The sequence below is a fragment of the Solanum stenotomum genome, chromosome 5 (assembly GCF_019186545.1).
Source record: "Solanum stenotomum isolate F172 chromosome 5, ASM1918654v1, whole genome shotgun sequence".
Taxonomy (NCBI): domain Eukaryota; kingdom Viridiplantae; phylum Streptophyta; class Magnoliopsida; order Solanales; family Solanaceae; genus Solanum; species Solanum stenotomum.
The window spans coordinates 56229308-56255740 of record NC_064286.1 but is presented as its reverse complement, the minus strand read 5'-3'; the positions used below and the strand labels follow the sequence as shown (position 1 = coordinate 56255740).

General features: G+C 36.3%; 2 protein-coding genes across 3 annotated transcripts; both read left to right on the top strand.

Moving 5' to 3' along the window:
- The first annotated feature begins 559 nt into the window (after positions 1 to 559).
- On the top strand, positions 560 to 18841 carry LOC125866386 (ethanolamine-phosphate cytidylyltransferase). Of its 2 annotated transcripts, XM_049546784.1 has the most exons (10): positions 608 to 1227; positions 2031 to 2266; positions 2555 to 2736; positions 5049 to 5120; positions 5900 to 5967; positions 7953 to 8073; positions 15641 to 15706; positions 15793 to 15915; positions 18003 to 18093; positions 18424 to 18841. In XM_049546784.1, exons 1-9 carry the CDS (start codon positions 917 to 919, stop codon positions 18072 to 18074), a joined length of 1251 nt encoding a protein of 416 aa, XP_049402741.1. In that variant the 5' UTR covers positions 608 to 916; the 3' UTR covers positions 18075 to 18093; positions 18424 to 18841. The 2 variants fall into 2 exon arrangements, with proteins under 2 accessions (XP_049402742.1, XP_049402741.1); XM_049546785.1 differs by lacking the exon at positions 18424 to 18841 and having other exon boundaries at positions 560 to 1227; positions 18003 to 18367.
- Positions 18842 to 22648: 3807 nt separating this feature from the next.
- Positions 22649 to 26187, top strand: LOC125866384 (probable serine/threonine-protein kinase PBL8). The gene is made up of 5 exons (XM_049546782.1): positions 22649 to 22956; positions 23267 to 23746; positions 24800 to 24936; positions 25052 to 25175; positions 25461 to 26187. The coding sequence occupies exons 1-5, from the start codon at positions 22899 to 22901 to the stop codon at positions 25940 to 25942; spliced, it is 1281 nt and encodes a 426-aa protein (XP_049402739.1). The 5' UTR covers positions 22649 to 22898; the 3' UTR covers positions 25943 to 26187.
- The last annotated feature ends 246 nt before the right edge of the window (positions 26188 to 26433 follow it).

Below are 26433 nucleotides of genomic sequence, written 5' to 3'. Positions count from 1 at the left end.
ACGCTATGTTGTAATTTACAAATCTTACCAGATTTTGGAATGTCTAGATACATGTATTCAGGATACATGAACTCAAAATGAAGGTAATTTGTTCTAGATACACTCTATCCATGTGGATTCACATGTATATAGAATACTTAGACAAATCTCGAGCCTTCGCCTCCCTCCCATATCGTTCGTCACTCTCATATCTCGCTCGCGTATCTGAGATGCATCACAACATATACATGTATCTCGCGTATCTAGTATCCTAGATACATGTTAACCACACTAGTTTTTTTTCTACTATTATTGAAACAACACCATTGTTTGCAATATTTGATTTGAAAATCTTATCATTTTCTTGATGTTATAGAATTTTAAGTTTGAAAAGAAAAAACAAAATGCTAGCCCGCCCAAGCCCCCGACCCTTCTAGGGTTGAGTTGGATTGACCATTTTCAGGCCCTTTCAAATGAAGGGCCAGCCCACCCTAGGCCATCAAATTCGTTGGCCCGTGAGACTTGGGTCTGGTGGGGCTGAGCCAACCCTTTTTGACAACTCTACATGTAACTAGTTAAACGTGTGCAAGTAAAGATGTCAATATATGCATTAAGCCAAAGTTGATGGACCTCTTCTTAATTTCAATGACTTGTAAGGTTGGCTTTGCAATAACCAACGATTGATACTCTACCTGTTACGCTACGTTTGTTTCACTGTTGTACAAGTGTTCGGTCAAGTCTCATAATAAACCATTAGAAAGGAGATGAAAACGGCGTTATATATGAAAAAAGTGAGGACGTTTTGAGCTTTTGCGCTTTCGTCTAGAATGGAACTCATAGATTCTGGAGAAAACTGACTGATTCATTAGCGTTATTAGAGGATGTTGGTAGGATTTTTGTTAGATTAGGGACTAATAATTTAGGAATTTTTGGAATAATGGGTTCAGAAGGAGGAGGAGGAGGAGGACGATCGGAGAATGTGCAACAGAGTTCGCGGTTCGTTGCGACATGGATTGTAGGGGGTGTGGTGTTAGGGTTGTCTGTGCTTGGGTTGAGATTTGCTTTGCCGAAGAAGAAGAAGAGACCTATAAGGGTATATATGGATGGTTGTTTTGATATGATGCATTATGGTCATTGTAATGCTCTTCGACAAGCTAGGGCTCTTGGTGACCAATTGGTTGTTGGAGTTGTTAGCGATGCGGAAATTATAGCGAATAAAGGCCCTCCTGTCACTCCTCTTCATGAGAGGTTTTTTGCGCTCTTACTTGTTCTGACATTTCGGATTTATACCTTTTTTAAAAAAATTCATATCGGTTTGGCTTTGTATCCACTTGAAAGATCTAATCTTTATGTGAACTCAGTAGTGTGCTTTAGTTTTGTTGTTGCTTCGGTTCAAAAGAAAAAGTGTTACTCTCTGTTTTATCTTGTTTGATTGATTGGTTCTAGTAGGGGAGGAATCTTTCTTCCAAAACCTTAAAGCATATACTTTTCCTGGGAAATCTTCTCTACAGTTGGGAACTGGCGAAGATTGTTTGTTTGGGTTACAGAAACAAGGGTTATAAGAGTGTATTTTGGGTGAGGATGGCTTTTTTGGGTTACTGAAAGAAGGTTTTATAGAGTGTTCAACTGTATAGAGTGTATTTTGGGTGAGGATGGTTTTTTTGGGTTACTGAAAGAAGGTTTTATAGAGTGTTCAACTGCCTAAAGAGGAGACCTCAGATCAGGGTGAAGTTTGGCTTGTTAGGATATCACGATTTGATTATCATGGCAAGGGTTTGGTTAAAAGAACGGAATTCCTCGGCTCAGAACACCACCATTTGCACCCGAATTTTCCTAATCAACTGATGGCTTCATTTCATCATTTTGCTTGTTGTCTGATACCATTGCCCTTGAAAGAATCAAAGGAATTTAACAAATAAAATCATGGCAACTACCATTAGAGCTCTTTTGCTGTACTTGACTGTGATGATTATTATTGTTTTGTCTGTTGCTTGGGATAGATTTTCGATCAAAAGAATTGACTCAGTATCTTGCTTGTTGATTTGTCCTAGGATGATTATGGTTGGTGCTGTGAAGTGGGTGGATGAAGTCATCTCTGATGCCCCCTATGCCATTACTGAAGAATTTATGAGGAAACTATTTGATGAGTATAACATAGACTATATTATTCATGGGGATGACCCTTGTCTTCTTCCTGATGGAACTGATGCTTATGCCCTTGCTAAGAAGGTTGGTCGCTATAAGCAGATCAAGCGCACAGAAGGAGTTTCAAGCACTGATATTGTTGGTATGTATTGTTCTCTTGATTCTTTGGCAATGTAAATCTCCTCTTTCAAAACGAAGTTGGGCATTGGTTTGTGTTGGAATGGCTAGTTCTTTCTTTTCTTGGAGCTGCTGGGCAGCATCTTATCAGTGCCTTGCCTTGCTATTTATGCAAGTTAGATTACTGATGTGAAGATGTTTTGGCATTTGTTAATATTCAAAAGCTAAAATTTTCAATAATTAAATTGCTAGAGCGTATAGGTGCTAATACTGTTTGTGTAAATAGTATTTGTTTTATAAATTTGCCATGTAGGTCGAATGCTTCTTTGTGTGAGAGAGAGGACCACTGTTGACTCCCCCAGTCATGCCTCCTTGCAGAGACAATTTAGCCATGGTCACAGCCAAAAATCTGACGACGGTGGTGCTGGGAGCGATACACGCGTATCTCATTTTCTTCCTACGTCTCGTAGAATTGTACAATTTTCGAATTCGAAGGTCAGCCTCTTTCATATAATCTTTTTCTGTGGTAAATTCATTCCTCACAAAGCATGAAGCAAAACTTTTAAGGTTTTCTTGTTACCTGATAAATTCGTCATAAAGTGATTGTTTTCATTAGTGTGTCGCCTCTTTTAAGTTTCCTTACAAAAAAAGAAAAGAAAAGGAGGAGTTTTGAGTTAACTATTTAGGAAAAGCAGGAGATTCTCAGATTCTGAAGACTAAACTGGCCCAAATTTTAGAACTCATCTTGTCTCGTGGTGATTTGGGACAAGGAGCAGATCACTAGAAAATTAAGCAGTGAGAGAATAATCATATTTTCTGATTTTCTTATGTTAAATTTCTAAAAGATGTGCAAAACTGGGAGGCTTTGAAGTATTTTATATGTGGCTGCTGAATAGGTTAAGCGAAGGAAAACAAAAGGGAGAATCCATGGGGTTCTGACGTGATAAGCATCTGAGAGTATTACAACTTAGGGTTTTAGCCCCCCNAAAAAAAAAAAAAAAAAAAGAAGAAGAAGAAAAAGAATCAAGAAAAATGGATAATAAAGTTGGAATTATCTCTGGGAAATCAGGGTTCAATTTTTCCAGGGATATAGGATCCTTGCGAGGAGACTGAATCACTAGTTGATGTGATAAGATCCTTGTGAAGCAGTAGCATAAGCTTGGTTGGGTTTTCGATAGTGCTTTTGCACTGTTATGGTGCAACTTTAATATATCGTTACCAGTTTCAGAAAAAAAAGGAATGGAAGCCGATTTCTTTACATCTGTCTAGATATTGGTCGTGGGAGAAACTTAAGTGTAGTTCTCAGAGAATGAAAATCCGTATAGTAGGTACCTAACACTGAAAGAAAAATGCAAGATACAAAAACAGGAAATAACTAAGTGAAAGATATACTGATTCATTGAGTTTATATACGGGATGCTAAGCTTCAAATATCGTGGAACTTTTTTTCTTTTGATAATTGAACTGTAATTTTTATATGAAAACCATCAAATGGGAAATGATGGCAATCTGTTACAACCAAAATGTGGTAACATCACAAGTTGTGTAATGTGCTTAGTAAATTAACGGTGGCATCAGTATCATTTACATTTACAGCAGGAGATGTTGCATCAAAACCTAAGCAGAAAAAGAAAGAAGCACCTGTTCTTAAGATTGATTACTTTGTCATTCTTGCTCTCAAAATTCCTAGCTTTTTCCATCTCAAAAAAAATTCCTAGCTTTTTTTCCTTCCAAATAACCACAAACTGCAGAAGGAAGAGTAAACCCGAGGTCAGAAGAAGTCCACTAATCAAGCCCCTACTGCCTAGATGCATAAGTTTGCACTTTTCAATTATAAGTAACTCCATCACTTTTTCAAGTTCAATTAGGATCTGTAAGTAGAGTTCAATTGGTGATCATCCAATCAAACAAATAAATTCCGCTGTAGCACTGGCAATTCCCATCTCAAGATCAAACCCAGGAAACTCCTTATCAAAAAAAATAAAATAAAAATTAAGCACAAGATTGAATAAATAACCCATGAAGCAAAAGCAGTTCATTGAAATAAATAAGATTCAGACCACTATATTCATGTCAATTTCCCCGTGACCTAGAACAAGGAGTTGAATGACTCATAGCATAAAAACAACACAAGTTTATCAAAATAAAAATTACAAAATCAAGAAGAAAGAAAAAGGAGAAAAACCCTGAAAACCTCTAGCTGTCCATTGAATATCCTCCAAAATTCTCAAACGTTTGATATAAACCTACCAATGAGCCCACTGTTTATAATTTTGCATCAAACGAATTTTTTTTTACTGAAACTACCCTAAATAAAAAATCTTTCAGACAGCCTAGGGTGTGTCACGCCCCATCCAGTGTGCTGCACTGTAGTATTAGTTTTGCGTGTTTGTTTTTCTTGCTTCATTTTGGCATCTTAGCTTATTTCTTTGCTCCTTTTCCATATTTAACTTTATCTTTGGGCTTCATTTTGCACTAATTTGCTGCCGGAGCTTGCATATTCATCACACTTCACAATTATTAGCTTCCAACACCAGAGATTCACAAAATTAAGCCTTTAAATATTACAATCGACACATAATTAAGTCGAATGTGAGCAAATATGATAATTTTTTTTGAATATATTCAATTTATCATTTAAGCATCAATGCCTGATCTGTCTTACATTAAGCTTATGATCTTTTTTGGGAAATCAGTTGATATTTTAAAACATCGCCTCGATTGTTTTCATCTTTTATTTCCATGTTGCTGCTAGGAAGTACATTTGTTGCTTATAAGTTATAATGTTTTCGAGCGTGTTTGTGTAGGGAGCTGGACCTGATGCTCGCATAGTCTATATTGATGGTGCCTTTGATCTTTTCCATGCTGGACATGTAGAGGTAAGCAATCTAGCTTTAGGACATTACAAAGATAAGGATGCTTGTATATCAAAGAATCATATAAAAAGGTAAACAAGTGTAGTCTCCTTTAGTAACTTTAGTTTATGGTTGAAGTGATCCACAACATTCAACATGGTACCATTGTTAATAGTCGTTGCAATTTTCATGTTTTTAGCGAAAAATGAAATTGGGTGGGTGCAAAGAAATTCTCTTGAAGACCCAACCAAAGGAATAAATGTGTTCTTACATAATAGCTTTATCTTTTAGATATCCATTTTGAGTCATCTAATATGTACAAGACCATTGCTACAATAACATGTGGGAAATTCCAACCTTTTGCCTAATATTTTAAACTCACTTTCTTCGAGCTGTTTGAACAACTTTTGGAACTTTTTTCGGAACAACTTTTTGGGGGAAAAAGTTTATGCAAAAGAAATTTGCTTGGATAGTTTTATGCAAAAAGAAATGTGTTTGAACTATTGTAGTTTTTTTGAAGATTCGCAAGTGTTATGTGGGTAAAAGTAGAATAACTTTTCTTCGACAAATTGCTGATACCCATTCTTTGGACCACCTCTTTGAAGAACTCTTAGGAGATTTTCGCAAAACTTCAACATCTTTGAATAAGTTTTTTTGTGATCCCCAAAAGACTTTCTACAGAAAAATGTTATCTCTTTTCCCTGCTGTATTTCTTCTCAGTGCTTATTAGTCTCTTTTTATGTTATATCTAATACTTGCTCAGAGTGCAGCTTCATTTTCTCACTTCTCTGTTAATATTTTAGATACTAAGGCTTGCTCGAGGACTTGGAGACTTTCTACTAGTAGGCATTCATACTGATCAAACTGTTAGGTAATATGGTGTGCTTCTGCGCTCTCAATCTGGTTATCCACAACCCTCACGTACTAAAATATTTTGTATTTGGAGGTTCCGTTGTCCTGATAAAACCCTAACATAATAGTTGTAAAAACTCATCCTTTGTCTGAAATTAACATACTAATTTATTTACATGTGATTTTCTTGAAGGTTCTAGTATATGCCTAATAATTTTCTCTAACATGATAAACAAATATCGTAGCAATCTTGTTGGGAACTAAGAATGTCAAGTAGAGTACTAATATGATATTTGTTTATCATGTTAGAGAAAATTATGGATGACGATGAGACTAAAACAGCCTGCTATGATACATTGTCCAATTGTCACACATATTCCTTGAGAAGTGTTAGTAGGTAGAAAAGGAACACTTCCTTCTCAAAAAAAGGTAGAAAAGGAACACTTTACGTTCTCTTTTTGACAACTTAATAATTTTATGAAAAAATATTTGGTCACAAAATCACCGGTACAGAAGTACTCCAAAAACTAGAAAACTTCATGAGTGCACCAAAAGGAAATAAGGGATAAGAGGTTATTCTTCAATTCTGCAAACTTATCTCTACATTTTCAAAAGCTCTCCTATCTTTGTTTCTTCAAATGACTCACATAAGGGCTAGTTGAGCAACACTCCATGCTCTGCATCTTCCCCTCCGCCTACCACAATTCCAGCTGAACAATTAGCTCTTTCACTGTGTTTGGCATCACTCGAGTTACTCCAAAATAAGACATAATTTTGAGGCTACTCGGCAACAAAGAGGAGATGGTAAACGTCTTCACCCGAACATTTACACATGAAGCACCAACTAATGTATGTAACCTTCTCTTCCTAGGTTTTTTCGGCCGTCAATACACCTCTCTTGTTGCTAGCCAGAAGCACTCTTTTGTTGGTACCTTAGGGTGCTGAATCGTTTTATGTGGAAATGCAACCTTCTCCAAGTCAGGAGCTTCTCGTAATATGACTTGACTGAAAAAACTCCATTGTTCCCTGCCCCCCACCTCATACATCATGGTTGTCCTGTGATGTTCCTTGTTTGTGAAGCAAATCGACTAACTGGCGTGGGTTAGTTGCATATCGACTGTCGAGTTAAAAAAAGAGTTCTTCGGAAATATGCTACAGTGCCATATTAGTTGTTTTCATTGTGGTTAAGAGTAAGGGAATATTATTCCAAGAATCCTGAAACCTTGAATAATAAATGCTCATTGTCTATTTTCTTGAGAATACATTTACTTTCTAATATTATGTTACCTTCTCAATTTTTTTTTAAAAAACATGTACTTTCTATATGATGGACTATGGTTTTAGAGCTGATCTCTCGAGGAAATAGAGACGTGTGCTTTATGTTACTATCTTTTGTGTTTATTTCTATCTTGTTGAAATTCATTTAGTCTAAAAGAATAAGGAGATGGGAGGAATATAACTGCATATAGCTAATAGAAGAGGAAAAGAAGACAAGCTTGGGGATGTGGGGGGTGGGTGTGGTGGAGAGAGAGACCCAACAGTGAAGATTAATTGATTTTTTAAATTTTTTTTTGAAATAGGCAACTTTGTATTATATCACAAAACAGTACATGGGTTGTACTGAAACCATACATACAGATGTCTCCTTTTCCACTGTTTTCAGTCTATATTGAGCCTAAAGCATCGATTACTGATACAGTGTCATTGGAGTATAATTGATTTTTTTATTTTTATTTTTGCATTTTTATGAAAACTCTAAGATTGTACTTTCAAATAGGGACTCTGGATACTTTGATAGCTAGAAAATGCTGAATTAATTGTGCTTATCTACAGTCAGTAGTTGAGGTTTTTGTGGAGAAAATAGCTTGTTACCTGTCTGTTTCTTCTCCTCTTAGCATGTTTACTGTCTGGGAGCTCAATTTATCTTTGTCACAACGAAGTATGGTTAGTTAGTTGCAAGTTTAGTCAAAGATCTCATCTTCCATTCTGTATTGTCTTTTACAGTGCCAATAGAGGTGGACACCGTCCAATTATGAATCTTCATGAAAGGAGCCTAAGTGTTTTGGCTTGTCGCTATGCTGATGAAGTGATTATTGGTGCTCCAGGGGAGGTGTCAAAAGATATGGTAATCTCTACTCATATGAACACTTTTCTGAAAATCATTTGTAACATTCTTATTGCTATTAGTACTCGTCCACTCCAGTGATTTCCTACGATCTCTTTATTGATGGTGGTCCAAGCGCAAGGATGCTAAAAGCAGAGAGAAAAATTCACAACATTTTTATTATTACGTCTCTAATCTTTTTTTGAAGAGACGTTATCCAAAGATTACGTCTCTAATCTTTGGAGCTAAACAGTAATGACATTAATGAAATTATCATTAACACTTGCATGAACCTTCTGCATGTTATTTATGAATCCAAGATCACTTATGACTTCTCTTAGTTTTCATGGAAATCAGATTGATGATATCTGCTATATTAGTTATCTTTTTCCAGATTATGGCTTAATGACTGATGGTGATATGACATGTTCTCTACGACTCTACGTAGTGGCGGTGTTTCTCTTGTAGTGTCTTACTTAGTGTTTTCTGACAGATATCAGATTAAACTCAGGTCGTATCTTTATTTCTGCATATAACAGCACTATGAACCCAAAATTATCGGCCTTAAGCTTTTCAGTTTTGACTTTCAGAAATATCCTCGCGTGGACCGAATCAGGCTCACACCAAGCGCAGGCATGTTGAAGACGTGATTGAATTTCAAAAAATGTGTCCTTTCTAACAACTTAAGCTTTTAGATTATATGGTCACACAATTGAACGTTAGCATTAGAGATGAACCTATCATTGTTGTGTTTCCTAATGTTGGGACCCTATGTTATTATCCACTCTCCAAATGTCCAGTCCTGAGCGTGAGGTAGAGAGTGTTATGAGTGTCCCACATTCGTTGAGAAAATGAGGAGTTGTCACCTTGATAGTCTTTGGCAAAAATATGAAGTGAAAAAAAGTAATGATATCCAAAAAGAAAAAGCTCCCAGGCACAATTCCCAAGTAATGACCTAGACCCATCCTAATCTCCCCCTTGCGGTGGTCCTTCTGATCACTGGGAATCACCATCCTCACCCCTTTCCTTCTCTTAAACTTTTCTCCACTCCAATGGAGGACTGTATTTACTTTGTGATAGGAGTAACTCTTTCGATCTCAAGAAAATCAAAGGAGCGAGCTGGTGAATGGTACGAATGGACTGAAAGAAGCAAAAACACCATCACAAGAACTTCTTTCAACAAGAAATCTATGATCTGGATCACTCAGGTCATGCGAGAAGCTTCAAAGATGAAAGGAAATGTGGTTAGGAGGTGGAAGAAAATAGAGCCTCTCTCAGAAATCTACTGTGCAAGAAACTTCAACAAATACGATAGATACATTAGTTTGACAAACATAAGGGGTAGGAGAGGCCCGTTATCATCATTTTGGAGATGACTTTTAACTCAGGATGGGACAATATAGCGGACGAAATGGGGAGATTCCTTTCTAGTCATAGAATGGAGGAAAACAGAATAAAGCAGAGGCTAGTGGATAGTAATAACCCTTTTGCAGAGGCTGTGAGGAGCTTTAAATAGTCAAACAGGAAATGGGTTGGAGATAATGACCAACATTAATGAAGGAGGAAATCATTAGCATTAATGATACCTTAAATATCCAAAATGAAGTCCTACAAAGAAGCTTAGTTGGAAATTTCGAAGAAATGAATATGTTGATGCCAACCCCGTCGGAGGTGAGGAGATGGGCAAGTAAGATTTGGAGGCAAAATCATGGTCTGAATATTTATGAGACGGGGTCTGGAAAGTTCTTGTTCAAGTTTGCGACAAGAATCACAGCGGAACAGGTGATTGGAGGCAATTGGGTCTGGAACAACTCAAAAATCTGTCTGGATTGGTGGACTCCAACGATAGTGGCCACAAATTGGAAGACTAGACCAAGCTCGACCTGGACTTGGGCCGTAGGTCTTCCACTAAATCTCTGGTTGCAAACGACTTTCAAAGACATCGGAGACTTCTGTGGGAGTTGGATCATAACAGAGGAAGAGACACAACTAAGAAACCACCTTAAATGGGCGAGAAGCAGAGTTGAAGGCGGCAGGTTTTTCCTCTTATTTTCCATGTTTAACCTATGGAAAATAATTTTTGTTAGTATTTTCCTCCTCCAACCAGAGAGCCCTCAATTTTTGTCTCAGATTATTTCCTGGCTATTGCCATCATTGTTATTCCCCTTTTTCCTCTTTTTTCATTTTTACCTGTTTCAACTCCTTCTCCAATCTACACCTTTTAAAGCCCTTAGTTTGTTCATCAACTCTCTTGTTTCCATATCTGTCTGCCCACATTCATCTTTGTTCTATACATCAAAATCTCCTTTCAATGACTTCATATTTTCTGCCAGACAAAATGTTCGCTTTCCATCTCCCTGAGATCTAATAGTTAATAGCTGCTCGACTCTGTCATCATATCCTTGAAGTCTGCAACTTTGAACCATATTGTCGAACCCAAAAGGGTTTCTTGTGCAATCCTACATAATAAGACTATGATCTAACGTTCTTCATAAAATAAATAAAACTATGATATTAAGTTCGGAAAGTGGGATTTAATTCAAGTTAGAAATTATTTCCTCTTATTGGGTGTAATCAAGAACTTGTTCGGCCTCAACTTTGATTTGATTCCTCTTTAGTTCACCTGCACTTTGCACCTCTCAAAGAAAGGCCAAGAAGATGGTTATTTTTGAGCTCCGAGAACTCCTCGTAACTGTCGACACAATTCTGCACCTATTCTTTCCTGAAAATCTTATGGTGTTAAAATTCTCTCCTCCATACCCGTGGTATGTGCCACCATTGCACTTGACAACTCTTCCAGAAACCTCATTTGATTCTCCCCATTGGCTCTTACACTTCCTAACCCCAAATCTACTCCACCTGTATTTCCCTTAAATCTTGGCACTTTTAAGTGCTTGCCTTTTCCCACATCCTCTTTTTCCAATTCATCTCATCCTACTGTAGTTAAGACCCTTCCAATATTCTCCCTTGCCAGAAGTATCTCATATCTTACTCATCTCTCTATTTACTCCTCACTATTTTATTTTTCCTCCGTTTCTTTTATGTGTCTTGAAAGCATATCAAGTCCGTTCCATATTCTATGAGACTTACCTATTTGATTGTCGTTCTATTTGGTCATTCATCCGCTGAATATTCGTCGATGAATTTCTGGCATATTCTTCTTCTCCTTGCCTCTCTTCTACTCTCTTCCCTGGACTAATTTTCTTTTTTTGAGAAGGTAACGATTTGTGTTATAAACCAGTACTTATGTAGTACTGAAAACCCCTTTACAAAAAAGTATGAAAATCTAGGAACAGAAACAGCAAGCCTAGCATGATTCTAATACTTCTAGGATTGCTTCTGCATCTATAGGGAACTCTTTGTACACCAAAAACATAATAACACAATACAATCTGTCTTGATCATTTGTAGGGATCTGCATTTGCTTTCATCTTTTTCTCTCTTTCCTTTCTTTCCTCCCTTTCTATGCATTTGCTTCTTTTGCTCTTTTTTCCAATAGCAATAAGAATGTCTGTCACCTTGTCTTTGTTCCCCTTATATTAGAGACCCTGACAAATCTTCCAAAACTCCAATGGAATTTCCCCCTATCCATTCAGTTATCCTTCTTTCCTTATCAGTGTTGGCTTGAGGTTATAATTACATTCCTTCCTTCATTAGTTCTCTCACACTATGTGTCCTCCCCCTCACCCCTTCTCTTCTTCCTTGCACTAAATTCATCATTGACTCCTTTCCCCTATATTCCATGATTTCTGCTTCTTTTGGCATGGTCGGGGACTAATTTATAGGATTCCTTCTGTTGTACTGAGGTTCGCCCCCCCAAAGTTTGGTGCCACATTTTGAGCCAAAATGATTCTAAATCTGGGTCGAAGGCTATGTTGCTCAGAACTTTCAAAATTTTCCTGTTTTTGAAATTGGTAAGTTTGTATTCCTTTGCATTAAGAGCAAAGTCTTTTTTTAGTTTTTATGTTGTGTTCTGGGAACAAGGAAAACTCTCTCTCTCTCTTCTCTCTCTCTCTCTTCTCTCTCTCTCTCTCTGGTCTTCTCGGACGGAATCGAAGGCTGCGCCGGCCAGAAGCAACGCGAGGACCAGCTCCGACCGGCGAGCCTCTTTCTCTCTCTTCTCCTAGCTCCAGCGAGGACGATAACAACGAGCAACGAGCAGCAGCTCCAGCTGCTCAGACCAACGAGCGGCGCAATCCCGGCGAAGGCAAGAACATTTTCNGCGTGTGTCTTCCCTTGAGAGGGTTTGGGTTGTTAGCGTTTGGAGTAGTCCTTACCTTATGCTGTTTACTGCGTTTCACTCCCTTTATCTTTCTTGATGTTATTGTCTCATTTGTTGATTATACGCTATCTTTTGTATTGGCTGTTTTGTTTTATATATATCTCTCCTGTCACTTTGAGTTGTTGTTCTTGAGCTGAGGGTCTCCTGGAAAGAGCCTCTCTACCTCCACGAGGTAGTGGCAAGGTCTGCGTACTATTTACCCTCCCCAGACCCCACCTAGTGGGATTCCACTGGGTTGTTGTTGTTGTTGTTGTTGTATTCCTTTGCATTAACGGCATGCTGGCTACCTCCAAAAATTTACACATAATAGAAACTAATTGCAGTAATCCTATGAAGTCAAACTAACTGAACTTCCTCTTTTATACAATGTTCTTTACTCCAAAAACATAAAGGAGCGATGACCTTCCACTAATCTTCTGTATGGTGCTCTTTGCCTTCAAAAATCTTTTCATTTCTTTCCTTCCAAATGTTCCACCAAATACTTACATGCAGGTACTGTTTTTCACCAAATCTTCTGGCTCTTGCTACCTCCCTCCTAATCCAACAACTTAAAAGACAGCAGTATTCTCTGGCACAGACCAGTTCACTTTAACCAAATTGATGAATAACACCTACACTTGTGCTTTAACTGTACAATGTAGGAAAAAGGTGGTTGATTGTCTCCAAAGCCTCCTTACATAATGAGAACCTTGAAGCAATGTAGATTCCCCTTTTTCTGTAGTGCTTTCAGACAAGCTCTTCTGACTACTAGCCAGATGAAGCTTTCACCTTAGTTGATGCCACTCTTTCATACAAGATTTCCAGGTTCCTGTTAACCTCCGTATTACTTCACTTAGCCCCCTATGTACACCCTATTTACTGAGAGCAGTCCATCCCGGTGGTGTTTCCATATTGAATCCTAGGAAACCACTGATTATTGTCAACAGATCTGCTACCCTTGCTATTTCCCAATCATTTAACAACCTTCTGAAAGCTAAATTCCAGCCCTGAGGGGACCAAATCTCCCCTACTTTGACTTCAGGATTGGTGCATATTGAAAATAGTCCAGGAGATAAAGCCTGCAATGCCCCCTGTCCACTCCAGTTCTCCTTCCAAAATAAGATCTTGTCACCCCTGCCCACCTTGTAATTTGAATTTACCTTCAAAGGTCAAGGCTGACCAGAAAGCTCTAATGGTCCTCCATACCCCCACGCCAAAAGTATCTGTAACAATATTTGTGCACCATTGTTTAGCTTTGCCCTGTTTATGTTGGATTAATTCTTTCCACAAAGTCTCGTTATTTCTCCATAACCATTTCATAAGTAGACTTTTATTCTTTAACTTTCAGTTTTTGACCCCCAAACCTCCATACACTCTGCTTTGCTGAATTGATTCCCATTTCACCAAGTTAAATCCTTTGCGCACTTCATTTCCTTGCCACAGTAAATTCCTACTCAAACTGTCCAAACTCCAAAGTCTTGACCACCTTGCTAGGAATAGGAAATAAAGACATCACATATGTAAGCAAAGTGTCTAGCATTGAGTTGATCATCTCTCTTCCTTTTTCTCTTTATGGTCATCTCTTTATACTTTGATTTCTTTAAAAGGCCCAATTCAAAATTCTTCTTGTGCACACATTTTGGTCCAGCATGATTTGGGTGTGGGATCCACACTGGATTTGGCGACTTTTCAATCTAACTTTGGTCCTTTGACTACACCCATAAACAAGAAGTATAGGTCGATTGGATATTTGATTTGATTTTGGGATTAAGTCATATAAATATTCACATAAAGCACCAGAACTTGTGCTAGTATACGAGATAACTAATGAATAAAATATTAAGTGCTGACAAAAAAATTAATATTTACCTGTTATAATTTAACAACTTCAATTAATTGTCGAAATATATACTTATGTATATTGTCATAGACCTTTATTAGTTGTATCTTAACACCAGTACCCGTATTCATACTCCTATATTTCTGTTCTTTATATATAGGTGATGATGAACACGGTTTTTATATCCGTACCTGTGTTGGATGCCCACACCCATATCTGAGAACATAGGTCGAAGGTCATTGTTGTAGGTCACTGGTGGAAAAATTTTCTGGCCTTTCTCTAGTTTTCCAGCTATCGAAGGCTTTCACCTCACGTTAGTCTGGTTTTCCAGGCGTTGATGCATGCCGTTGGAAGTTCTTTTCCGGCCAAAATCCTTTTTCCGACAACTGAAGATCTTCCCTTGTCACTTGAGATTGTTGGTTCTGGATATTCACACCTTAACGCCTGAATTTTGGTCTGTTGATGTCACCGCTCACCATTAGCTTTGCCATCGACTATCTGCCTGTCCCAGTCTTGGTCAATCCTTTCCGGTGTTGGTAGGGCCTCGAAAGGTCTGTGTGGGACTGATTTTTTTGTCTTGTGAAAATATAAGCTGGATGAAATGAAAAAATGAAAGCTGAATAATTCCGTAGTTTTAAGATCTCTTTCTTGTTATGTGGATATGTCATAGTCTTAGAGGTCCTTTCATGTATATGTTTCGTTTGATCAAAAGGTTGGTTTTGTATATGTTAGGAAACAAAGATCTTTCAAACATATGTCATTGAGATTCTTTTCTTTTCATTGCCTTTGAAAGTGTAGTAGAATTAGTTTTGTCCTTAATGCTGAGGAATACACATTTACCAGTTTCAAAAAAAAAAAAGAATTAGTTTTGTCCTTGATAGATACTGGTCCTCTGTAGCAAAAAGTCAAGACTCTTAATATTCTTTGCCTATTTGGTTGGCTTAAATGGTATGGGAGGCCCTCAGATCCCACAGTTTTCAGTTCTCCCCTTGCTTGGGTAATTTAGTATTTTGTCTTTCTCCTCTTATAAGTAACTTCGTTTGTAATTTGCTTTGCTCAAAAGAGTTCAGATTCTAGTTGTTGTAATTATCCTAGTAATGGGCTAACTTGCTTCACCTTGTTGGAAAACATATATAAAAGTTAGGTTCATCTTACTTCATCTCTTCTCCCCGAAAGGAAAATTATTACATTGTTGTCTGTTGACTGTCATACATATATTTTTTTCCTAATTCATATTTGATTAGAGGAAATTTCACTACTTAGTGGTTTTGACTGGAAATCTTCATTTTGCATTGTTTCCATAGGATCTCTATTGATCAGAAAATTTCCTTTCGGAGATTAAGAAATTTAATGTTTTTACTTTTTACCTAAACTGTAATTAGAAACCAAATGATTTCCTCTCATTCTTGAGTTGATCTCATAGAGTATATCATGTTACTCCTCATTTATCGTGTACTGACTTTTTCTACAATTGGACACTTGTGCAGATAACAACATTTAATATCTCTTTAGTTGTTCATGGAACAGTAGCCGAGGACAACGATTTTCAGAAGGTACTCTATGGTTACATGTGGTCTTTTACGAGAATAGTAGGCTACAATGTCCTTTTGTTTGTTGACCATGATACTTTATATTGCAGGAGACGGGTAACCCATATGCTGTACCAATTAGCATGGGCATTTTTCAAGTATTGGATAGTCCTTTAGATATTACAACAAGCACAATAATAAGGAGAATTGTGTCAAATCATGAGGCTTACCAGGTTACTTCACCTCCAATATGTACTTGTTTAGTTTCTTTTACATTCATTTGAACAAGGATTTCTGAACATCATCTTTGGAAATTTTTGTAACAAGTACTAAATAGTGACACAAAGCAAAGGTGCAGCCTATGCGATAAAGCCGATAATGTAGAGCTAGACTGTAACTCAACTGCAAAATAATAAAAATCACTCAAGAATTCAATATAAGTATAATATTAAGCAAATCTTTCAATTATTAGATTAAAATTACAGCAGCAGAACAACAATGAAGCTAAAGAACAGAGAAAAAGTTGCAGCAGCAGAATGGGGAAAAAGACATAGCAGAACATACAAAATAATTGCAGTGCGTCTAAGAATTGAAGAAAATAGAAAAGTAGAAGAGAAGAGTAACCCAGCCCCGGTAGTACAATAGAGTACGTAGCAGTAGAGGTAAAAGAGAAAAGAAGAAGCAAAGAACTTACCTTCAAGAGTTGAAGCATATGAAGAAGTCACAAGAACAACAATGAAATCATAATTCACAGCAGTTGCATACTTCTACAATATTTTTAATAAACCCTAATATCGCTTAAGTTCACGCATCTCACTTTTATTGCTCAAGTCGCTTCTCGCTTTTCAACTAAAAGTGTATATCTTTCCCCATGGTCAAATGAAAAGCGAAAGGCCTGTGCTGCGTCTCGCTTCTAGTTGAAAGGCGATGAAGTGCATGCCTTTGACTCAGCCCCATACAATATAGCTTGTCTAACAACCTTAGTTGCTCAAACTCGGGTGCATGTGTCTGATATGGGTGTGGATCTAGAGGTCGATTCTTCATGATTTAAATTTTAAGATTTCGGGGGTATGAATCTAGATACGGGTGCGGGGATTGGCTAAAAATAATTCAAATATCTAAAATAGAGTTATTATGTCTGAATTATGAGACATTATACAAGCTATTTCAAGGAGAAATATCGATCAAGAAGGAAATCCAAGAAGAAGATAAAAAGAAAAGGACTAATAGAGAAATTTCTACGTACAAGCTATTCCATTTTCTTCCATTTCACCTTAGTTTTTGTTTTTATTACAGAAATCATAATGATCTGTCTTGAATTTCTGTCAATTTTGGTTGAAGTACCCAAAATCAATTGATCCAATCTGGTACGAATCCCACACCCACACCCATGTCACGTTGACATGGGTGCGACACCGAAATGAAGAGTCAGAGCAACTTAGCTGACAATCACTTTATAAAACTTTCCTTTAAGTCTTGGTGGCACATTATTATCACACAAGGCAATGGATGCGAGCCTCCATTTCATCCACCCTGCGCCAATGTGATGAGTAACATCATCGTCAAATCTCTCCATATACTTGGATTATAGACCAAAGATTCTTAAAACCGTCTTGGGGATGACTTGTGCATCAACCTTCACCCATCGTAGACCCAACAAACACCAAAAATGTTGTCATTGCTGTTATGAAGCCTTCCAATGTAGGAATAGATAATCAATAGTTTCATTCTGCATGCCACAAAGTAAGCATCTGATACGTAATTGGTAACCTCTCTTTTGTAGAACATATTGTGTGAGACAAGCCCTTTTAGGGACAAGCAAGGTGAAGCATGCTACCTTGTAGGATGCAAGAGTTTTCCAAATTTGACTCCAAGGCCATTGAGTACTCTGGTTTTTATTGCTTAACAGTGCATAGTAGAAGGATCTAGAAAAGTCCTCTAGTTTGCATTTTCCAATTAAGGCAGTCGTCCTCGTTGGACTAGCCTTGAAAGGAATTAAGTATCTTGATTCTTGAGGAAATCAACGATTATTTTCAACTCCCAGTCATTGAAGTTTCTTCTTAATGTCAAGTTCCGTGTTTTTTTTTGTCTGACATTATATGATGGTGTCATCCTTCTGTAACTAGCTGTTTAGATGCTTGATGAAATTTAAAATCCTGCGAAATTCAAGTTTGGTGCTGAATAGTTTGATAATATCCTCCCTCAGCCATTATGCAATTCTGTCCATTTGTTTGAATGCTTATTTTGAGGCACTGGCCCTGTTTGCTTGGTTGAATCGGAACATGTATGTGATGGATCTAACTATGACTTATATCTGCAGAAACGAAATGAGAAGAAAGCAGCTAGTGAGAAGAGGTACTACGAGGGAAAAAGTTATGTCTCTGGTGATTAGTTGACATTACAGAATCAAGGTAGCAGTCTGTTTATGACGTTGTCAATTCTTCTTAACGGCAGAAGATCCTTAGGTTGTGTGTTTGGAGTTGATTTGGAGATAAAATAAAGAATTGATAATATCTGATCTTATTATCTACAATATATGCATGTCTTTACTCATGTCACTACAGTTTGTTTTGGCATTGTAATGAATTTCATTAAGGGGTTCCCTCCCTCCCCTCTGTTCCATCACTCTTGGCCAAAAACACTACTTCTGTTCAATCTTGAAATTACTTTAATTCCTCGAATCTTTGTGTTTTTCCGTCAATACTATGAAAATGAATTGTCATTATGTTGTGTATTTGCAGATGATAAATTGGTGTGAGACAAGAAGCTGCTTCAGAAGATGCAACTTGTACACTCCCCACCCTCTTTATTTATTATTTTTATTTTTATGCCTTTTGTTCTTCAACCTTTTTAGGAGGCCCCCGCGTCAAACTGCACGTTAGTGCACATGACGTTCTCTAGTTAAACATAAGTAATTCTTTGACCAAAAACGTAAGAAGTAGATAGTGAGAAATAATGTATCATCATGACACATTTGAGGCTCCCGTACAGCAAGTGGACTACTTTCTCCATTATTATTATTATTACTAGTACTAGCATTTTTCTTTCGTCGTTTTTGTATGAACCATATGTATGTCATGCTAATGAAATGCGGAATTTGTACTTGTGAAGTTGTATATGCATCCGTCCACAATACATCTGGTATTCTGGTTGTGCAAAGGGAGGGGCCCTTCAGAGTTGTACTATGAAAAATTTATGTTATGCCCTTATATCGATGAAGGTTCGTTTTTTTTTGGTGAAGCTTGTTGGAACTGATTGCAGATGCCCCCTACCCAGTTTGAAAACTCTGAGATGAAAAACCAACAAGGAGAAGTTGGGTTGGTAGCTTCTTTTACTAATACATTGGCTACCATGTGAGCAAGGAATTTTTTTATGATAATTAAACGTAAGTTTTAAGAGAGAATTACATATAAATACAGTCCATACATATACATTGGAACCAAGTGGTCTATATATAACTTTGTAAAGTTGTAAAAATAATAGATTAAGATTCTAACATCCAACTCCAAATAGGCTCTTCAACTTGGTATTCAGTTTCTTTTTAAAAATAATTCAAGCTTCTAATCTTAATCAGTAATTGTGACTCAAACATTAGTTCAATTAACTAAATATATTTGGATGGTGGAAAATAGATTTTTAAGGTAATCCATCATTGTTGAACAAACCTAAATAAGTGTGTTTAAATTTATATTATGATTATGTGAGAAATTTGGAGCGAGTGTTATTTAGACTTGTTGGAATAGTACAAGGAGATTGCTTACAAAATTTAAAGTTATTTGACGGAGATTTGGATTGGTACTTTTGATATATTTATCCTTACTATCCTACTTGGGCACATATTTGTTCATGAATTGTTGAGTCCCGTGTTCCAACTTATCATCCCACTTGACATGTTGGGTTAAAAGGGAAGTGAGTTAGGTTCAATTCTGGGTCGAGTCAAATTTTATTGTGATGAGTTAAAATAAAGTGGGACAAATTAGATGATGTGGACCATTGAATGGATGACACATCTCCAAACCTACTTTTTAAACATCACCTATTTTGAGCCGTTAATGAAGAGTGGCACCAATGGGCACTTTGATTCACGATGATGGCATAAATGAGTTCGATTATTAATGGATGACATAGATAAGTCTTTTTTAATAGCTCAATGACATATTTAAGCCTTTTTCCTTCTTTTTATGATATTTTGTTTAAACTTTAAAGATGAAAAAGAATCCCTTAATTTAAGGTAAAATAATAATTTGTTATATCATTAAATTTGGAATTATAATTATCTCTTCTAGTTCTTAAATGTTGTTATATATGGAAGAAAATAACTATTTTGCAATATTGAATAAATACAGTATTATTTATGTAGTTAAGTTTTAAGAACAGTCTTACCACATAATATATATAGATATGGAATTTCAAATTCTATAGTTAAAAGTCTAGATATTTCACATGTGAAATTTAAATCCCATAAAGATGATTTTTTTTAAAAAAAAATAAATCAAAAAGTTATCAATAAACATTATTTCAAACTTTAAATTTTGTATTCAATAAAAAGGGTCAACAAAGTGAAAATACTTAAGCATATGGTACAAATTTAAAGAGGTTAAAAGAGAGGACAAATAGGAGGGGACAAGAGAAATAAATTTTCATGTTGTTAATTGTCTGGCAAAGAGGGCCACACCACGGTTAGTCGTTAAATTGTGAAACCACCAACGGTTTTGGTGAGAGAAAATGACAAAAATACCCCTCTTACGTACTAGGATAGATTTAAAATAGTTTCTTAAATATGCATGGTACAGTTTTGATATTTTGAATTTGTTAAAAGTTAATACTATTGGTTAGATTGGAGGGAAATATTAAGGAGTAATTAAAAAGATATTACAAAAAAACAGAAGTTACACTTTATTAAGATCTATTAGACGCTAGAAATAAATAAATAAATAAATAATACTGCAAAAACTATAAAAATTAGACTTTTAAATGTAAAGTTCCCACCTTTATTTCTATTATTGTTCACACCAAATCTAACTGATTAAGTTCGGTAAATAGTTGATGGAGATTAAAAATATTTTATTTTGACGAGATTAAAAGATCAAGATTATTCATTACACACTTAAAAGACTATTTTAAATCTATCATCGAACATAAGAGCTACTTGATTATTGATGCAATGATATTTATATTTTATGTTATTATGTTATAATGATTTTTCCTAAAATAATATAAATAAATAAAGAAACTTTCATAGAAAATGACATTATTATAGATAGCTTTTATTAGCAGATTATCCCTGAAATTCTGTTTTTTAACTTTTTCAAGAATTTTCATAAATTTAGTTGTTTTCATTTTAAATTACTCACAAATTCAAAAATATCTAGGCCAAACACAACTCTTTCCAAATATCATTTCACTTTAAAAATAAAAGCTATTTTTTTAATCATAATGAAATATGATCAAACACTTGCTATATTTTTACATGCGAATTTCAAAGCCCCATAAAATATTATTCATCAAAAATAAAATCAAAAAGTAATAGATAAACATTATTTCTATTTTAAATTTTGTATTCAATTAAAAGGGCAATTAAGAGCATAAAGTGAGAATGCTTAAATAAGGGTAGGCATATGGTGCAAGTTTGAATAGGAAATTTTTCTTTAAAGAGAATATAAATTTTCTTGTTGTTAATTATCTGGCAAACTGGAAGGACATAGTTTAAAGTGGGCGTTTGATTGTAAAAATAGTTTTATTTTATTTTATTTTATTTGGAATGGTTGAAGTTATAGTTGAAGTTGAAGTTGTTTTTGAAATATACAACTAATTTGTTCTAAAATGTCATAAGGTTACCTTCAATATACGAGATATTTCAAGTTAATAGAGTACCTCAATGTCTCAAATAATATTTGTGGTAACAAATCACTTATAAAAAATGTTATTGATGATAATGTTTTATGATCTGTTAAATTTGACCGTTTTTAGTTTTTCTCGTTGAATTTTATAAATAAAATAATGTCTAATAAGTTACTGTGATTTACATTTATTCTAGTTTGGAAAATTTTCAAAAAAACATACTACTTTTAGTGAATTGGTTTAAATAATATTCTCTCTAGTTTATAATGATTGTATATTTTTTTAGGCATTTTTTCATATTCAAAATAAGTTAATTGTTCCATATTCAAGAGATATTGCTCATATGATTTTACTTCAAATTATGTGTATACTCAAGTATTAGAACAAATCTCATTAAATTTTTCATGGGGGCCCAAATCCCCGTAAATCCCATACTGCTCTGGCTTGAACTAGAACTCGAAAATCCTAACACAACTATAAGAGAGTAGCTTTCAAAACAAGCTCCCTAAGGTCACACATAAGATCCCAAGGAATCACTTAGCTTCGTGAAAACCTTGTATTTCCCATGAAATTCTACCATGTGAAAAGACTTAGCTAATTATGACTAAGAAACCACTTTCACTTTTTTTAAAATAACTAAAAAGCCAACATAAAAATAATGTTTAAATTAATGTAAACGTGACTATAGCACACAAAAAAGGGTAAAATATGATTTTTCTCGCTTTGGAGCTCATTTGTACCTGAAAATGTGTTCGTTTGCTCTTCGGGACCAACTCAGGCCATTAATAAAATCGTATCGGACGTCCATGAAAAATTTCGGCCTTAAAACAAGCCGAAATTCTGTATCACCAAAAATTTATGAACTATAGCACACAAAAAACAGTAAAATCTAATTTTTTTCAGCTTGAAACTTGTTTATACTTGAAAATGCGTTTATTTTCCCCTCGGAACCAACTCTCATAAATCTCCACGATATCGCATGTTAGAACGTTGGATTTTACGGTGGGTGTTAGTAAATATTTTAGAGTGGGCATGGTTCGGTTTAGCACGCGCATACAGCTTTATTGAATTTTTTAGTATATGGAGAGACTGGCCCCTGACTGAGCGAGTATGTGTTGCACACTGCACCACTGTTTCTTTGGCCTTTGTATCCCTTTTACAGCAGCACAAATACCCATCAAAGTTAGTATCACTATCTACTTCTCCTGCTAATTGCAAATACAGAGAGAGAGAAAGAAACTCCCCAACGTGCGCTGTAAAGAGCTCTTTTTGACTCTCTGTTTTAGTGTAGAAAAGGATAAAGTGTTGAGTTTGGGAGGGAGAGGGGTGCTAATGTGAAGAATGAGACTAGACCTAAGAACAGACAAAGAAGCAGATGGGCAATTGTGGTACTAGGGAGGAATCTGCTGTTGTCTCCAATGCTCATCATCAAGGTTTCTTTCTTTTTTTCTCAGATCTGTTTCATTTTTACTAGTTATTTGACTAATTGGAGAAATACCCATATGCTACTTTTTGTGTTATGATCCTCTTTAGTGATTTTGTACTGAAAAGGTTCAATCTTGAACTGTAATTTGAACAACAATGTTTGAACTCAAATGGGGTTTTGATACTTTTTGTGTTATGATCCTCTTTAGTGATTTTGTGCTGAAAAGGTTCAATCTTGAACTGTAATTTGAACAACAATGTTTGAACTCAAATGGGGTTTTGATTATCTTTTGATTTTTGTGTTTTTTTGATGGGCAGTCCAGCAGCAGCAGGGGTTATCGTTGGGAAGCAGGATAGGTATTGATTCGAAGAAACATAGTCATAGTCGTTCTACATCAGATCTGAGTGATCCTTCGACTCCAAGAAACTTAGAGGATTTTAGAAAGAATGCTGTACTGTATACACATATAATTGCGTTTACTCTTTTTGAGCTGGAGACAATTACTAAAAGCTTCCGATCCGATTATATACTTGGTGAGGGTGGTTTTGGAACTGTTTACAAGGGCTACATTGATGAGAATGTTCGTGTTGGACTTAAGTCTTTACCGGTTGCTGTGAAAGTACTTAACAAAGAGGGGCTTCAAGGTCACCGTGAGTGGCTTACTGAGGTCAACTTTCTTGGCCAGCTTAGGCATCCTAATCTTGTCAAGTTGATTGGGTATTGCTGTGAGGATGACCATCGTTTGCTCGTTTATGAGTTCATGTTTAGAGGAAGCCTTGAAAATCATCTCTTCCGAAGTATGTGTCCTCTTGTTGTTCCTCTTGTTTTGTTGCATCATGCTGGGGTTAACTTGATGTTTTTTGATTTCTGCTATGCTTATCAAATAAGATGCCACATTTTTTAAATATTACTACGATAGCTTTAGGTGAGTGAGAGAGTGAGAATCTCAAGTACATGTTATATTTGCTTAGCCTGCTGCATATTGGCTTCTGCTGACTGACTGCAATGCTGACATAGTTGTTGTCTCATATGTACCTTCGCCTGTAATGTCATTGCTTTTGTCACCTTAGAATAAATTGCTTATAAATGGTTATATCGTGTCATAAGAAACTCCACGGATTATCAGATCAAAACTGGGATGAGATTTTCAACTCAAGGAACAACTTTTAGCGAATTACCTCCCTCCCTCAAAATAAAAATAAAAATAATAATGGGTATGCTCATCTTCATCAGTCCATGTGTAAAGCTGTCAAGTTTGAGCTCCATGATGCAGCAGGCCTAATTCACTAAAATTCATGCTGGAATGACAAAAGTGGAAACTTGTGTCCTTGTAGAGGTACATTTGAGTCTGCCTGATTTTTTAGAGTTGTACCAATAGTTTCACCTGTTGTTAGTTGAGCTTTTTACCACTCAGAAAATGATGTAGCTCCTAAGAGATATTGGTAGTAGATGAACTTTGTAAACTTTGAGATCTTCATCTAAATTTTCAGGCATAGTTGTTTATTATTGGAATCATATTACTAGCTTTACTAGTCTTCTATTTAATGTTACAGAAATGCTAGATACATCCATGCACCTAGGTGGAAAATCTTGTGTTTCTGCAAGAGAACGATATTTAGCTCTATGAATAATACTGTAAAATAGGATAAGTGGTGCTAATGATTGTATATGCTCCTTTGGTTGGAGAACATACTTGTCTTTTGTGATTGGTGCTTCGAATCACTGATACTTCAGCCTTAGTAACTAATCTTCTTGGCTTCAAGCTGATGAATCATGATATCAAATCCTTACTGTGTAAAAAGAAATAAGTGTTGGGTTTGCTAAGTTGTGGTATTTCTTGAGGCTTTCAGGGGCTACTGTGTCATTATCTTGGGCCACAAGAATGATGATTGCTCTTGGAGCAGCTAAAGGGCTTGCATTCCTTCATAATGCAGAAAGACCAGTTATCTATCGTGATTTCAAGACCTCGAATATATTATTGGATTCTGTAAGTCATGTTTCCAGGACATGTACTATGTAATTCACTTGATTTCCTCTGGTTTTACCTTTTCTTGTTTGACTTTGTCTTGATTGTAATAACATGAGATTGGTGTGAATTGCAGGATTATACGGCCAAACTATCTGATTTCGGGCTTGCAAAAGCAGGGCCACAAGGTGATGAGACCCATGTATCAACTCGTGTGATGGGTACCTATGGTTATGCAGCTCCGGAATATGTTATGACTGGTATGTACCCTGCTCCCTCTCTCCCCCTCTCCCCCTCTCCCCCAAAAAAGGTCTTGACTGGTCTGTTATCATGCATTTGTTTGATTCTTTAATTCCAATTTAAAACTACAATACTCTAAACAATCCAAAGTCGGGAAAAAGAAAAAAGTAAGAGTTGATACAATACTCAATCTGTCTCCTGTATAGTTTTAAGCCAACTTTGGAGGCAAAATTGAGGATCATTGTAGAAGTATCTGTTTGATGTTTGGCGTACCTGATACAAGTTGTAATATGTTTTGGACACAGGACACCTTACTGCAAGAAGCGACGTGTACAGTTTTGGTGTAGTACTCCTAGAACTATTGACGGGAAGGAAGTCTGTTGACAAGACCAGACCAAGCAAGGAACAGAATCTAGTTGACTGGGCTCGGCCAAAACTTAACGATAAGAGAAAAATGCTGCAGATTATAGACCCTAGATTAGATAACCAATACTCAGTGAGGGCAGCTCAAAAGGCTTGCAGTTTGGCATACTATTGCCTGAGCCAAAACCCCAAAGCAAGACCCTTGATGAGTGACGTGGTTGAAACTTTAGAGCCACTACAATCCAGCGGTGGCAGTACAAATGAAGCCTCATCAACTGGAACTGCTGTTCGATTTGCCATAGGAAGGGTCCCAGATTACAGAACACATCACCGTTATGGTAGCTCTCTTGGTACTGCAGCTGGTTGTCGGTCTCCCAACCCAAACTGTTCCCCAGGTGGCCCTGCAGCATGCCGTGTTAGATAAGGAACACGACATAACTGAATGTAGCTTTGGGTGTACTGCTGTTCTATACTTTTGGATGTAAATTGCAGGAGAAAGTATAGTCTTTTAAGCTTGTTGTGGTTCTTAAATGGGCAAATCTGTACCAGGTGAAGAGCAATTTGCTGACACAGCTTTTGCTTCTTCCCTTTTTTTTCCCTCCATTGTTGCCTCATCGAAGAATTGAATGTGTTTGGGTAAGTAATAGTACTAGTTTGATTTTGCGTTTATCTATACATATAAATCATTCCACGATGAAAGTAGAGGTGGACGCGTAAATCCACATTTGTGAAAACTGACTAAGCAGGTGTGGTATAAACACCTCGTTCGACATTGTTCCTCTGTAAGTTTCCCAGTTCTAAGTTTTGGCTCAAAATATCAATGACTGGTTCAACAACTTAAAGTTAGTTTCATGCGAGTACCATATCATTTTTCCATTTTTACTACCCCAGAAATTCCCGAGGGCCTGATGTACA

Coding starts and splice junctions, on each gene's coding strand:
- LOC125866386 (XM_049546784.1), top strand. CDS start 917: ATGGGTTCAGAAGGAGGAGGAGGAGGAGGACGATCGGAGAATGTGCAA. Junction 5,121..5,899: donor TCCATGCTGGACATGTAGAG/GTAAGCAATCTA, acceptor TTAATATTTTAG/ATACTAAGGCTTGCTCGAGG. Junction 8,074..15,640: donor GGGAGGTGTCAAAAGATATG/GTAATCTCTACT, acceptor ACACTTGTGCAG/ATAACAACATTTAATATCTC.
- LOC125866384 (XM_049546782.1), top strand. CDS start 22,899: ATGGGCAATTGTGGTACTAGGGAGGAATCTGCTGTTGTCTCCAATGCT. Junction 24,937..25,051: donor CGAATATATTATTGGATTCT/GTAAGTCATGTT, acceptor TGTGAATTGCAG/GATTATACGGCCAAACTATC. Junction 25,176..25,460: donor TCCGGAATATGTTATGACTG/GTATGTACCCTG, acceptor TTTTGGACACAG/GACACCTTACTGCAAGAAGC.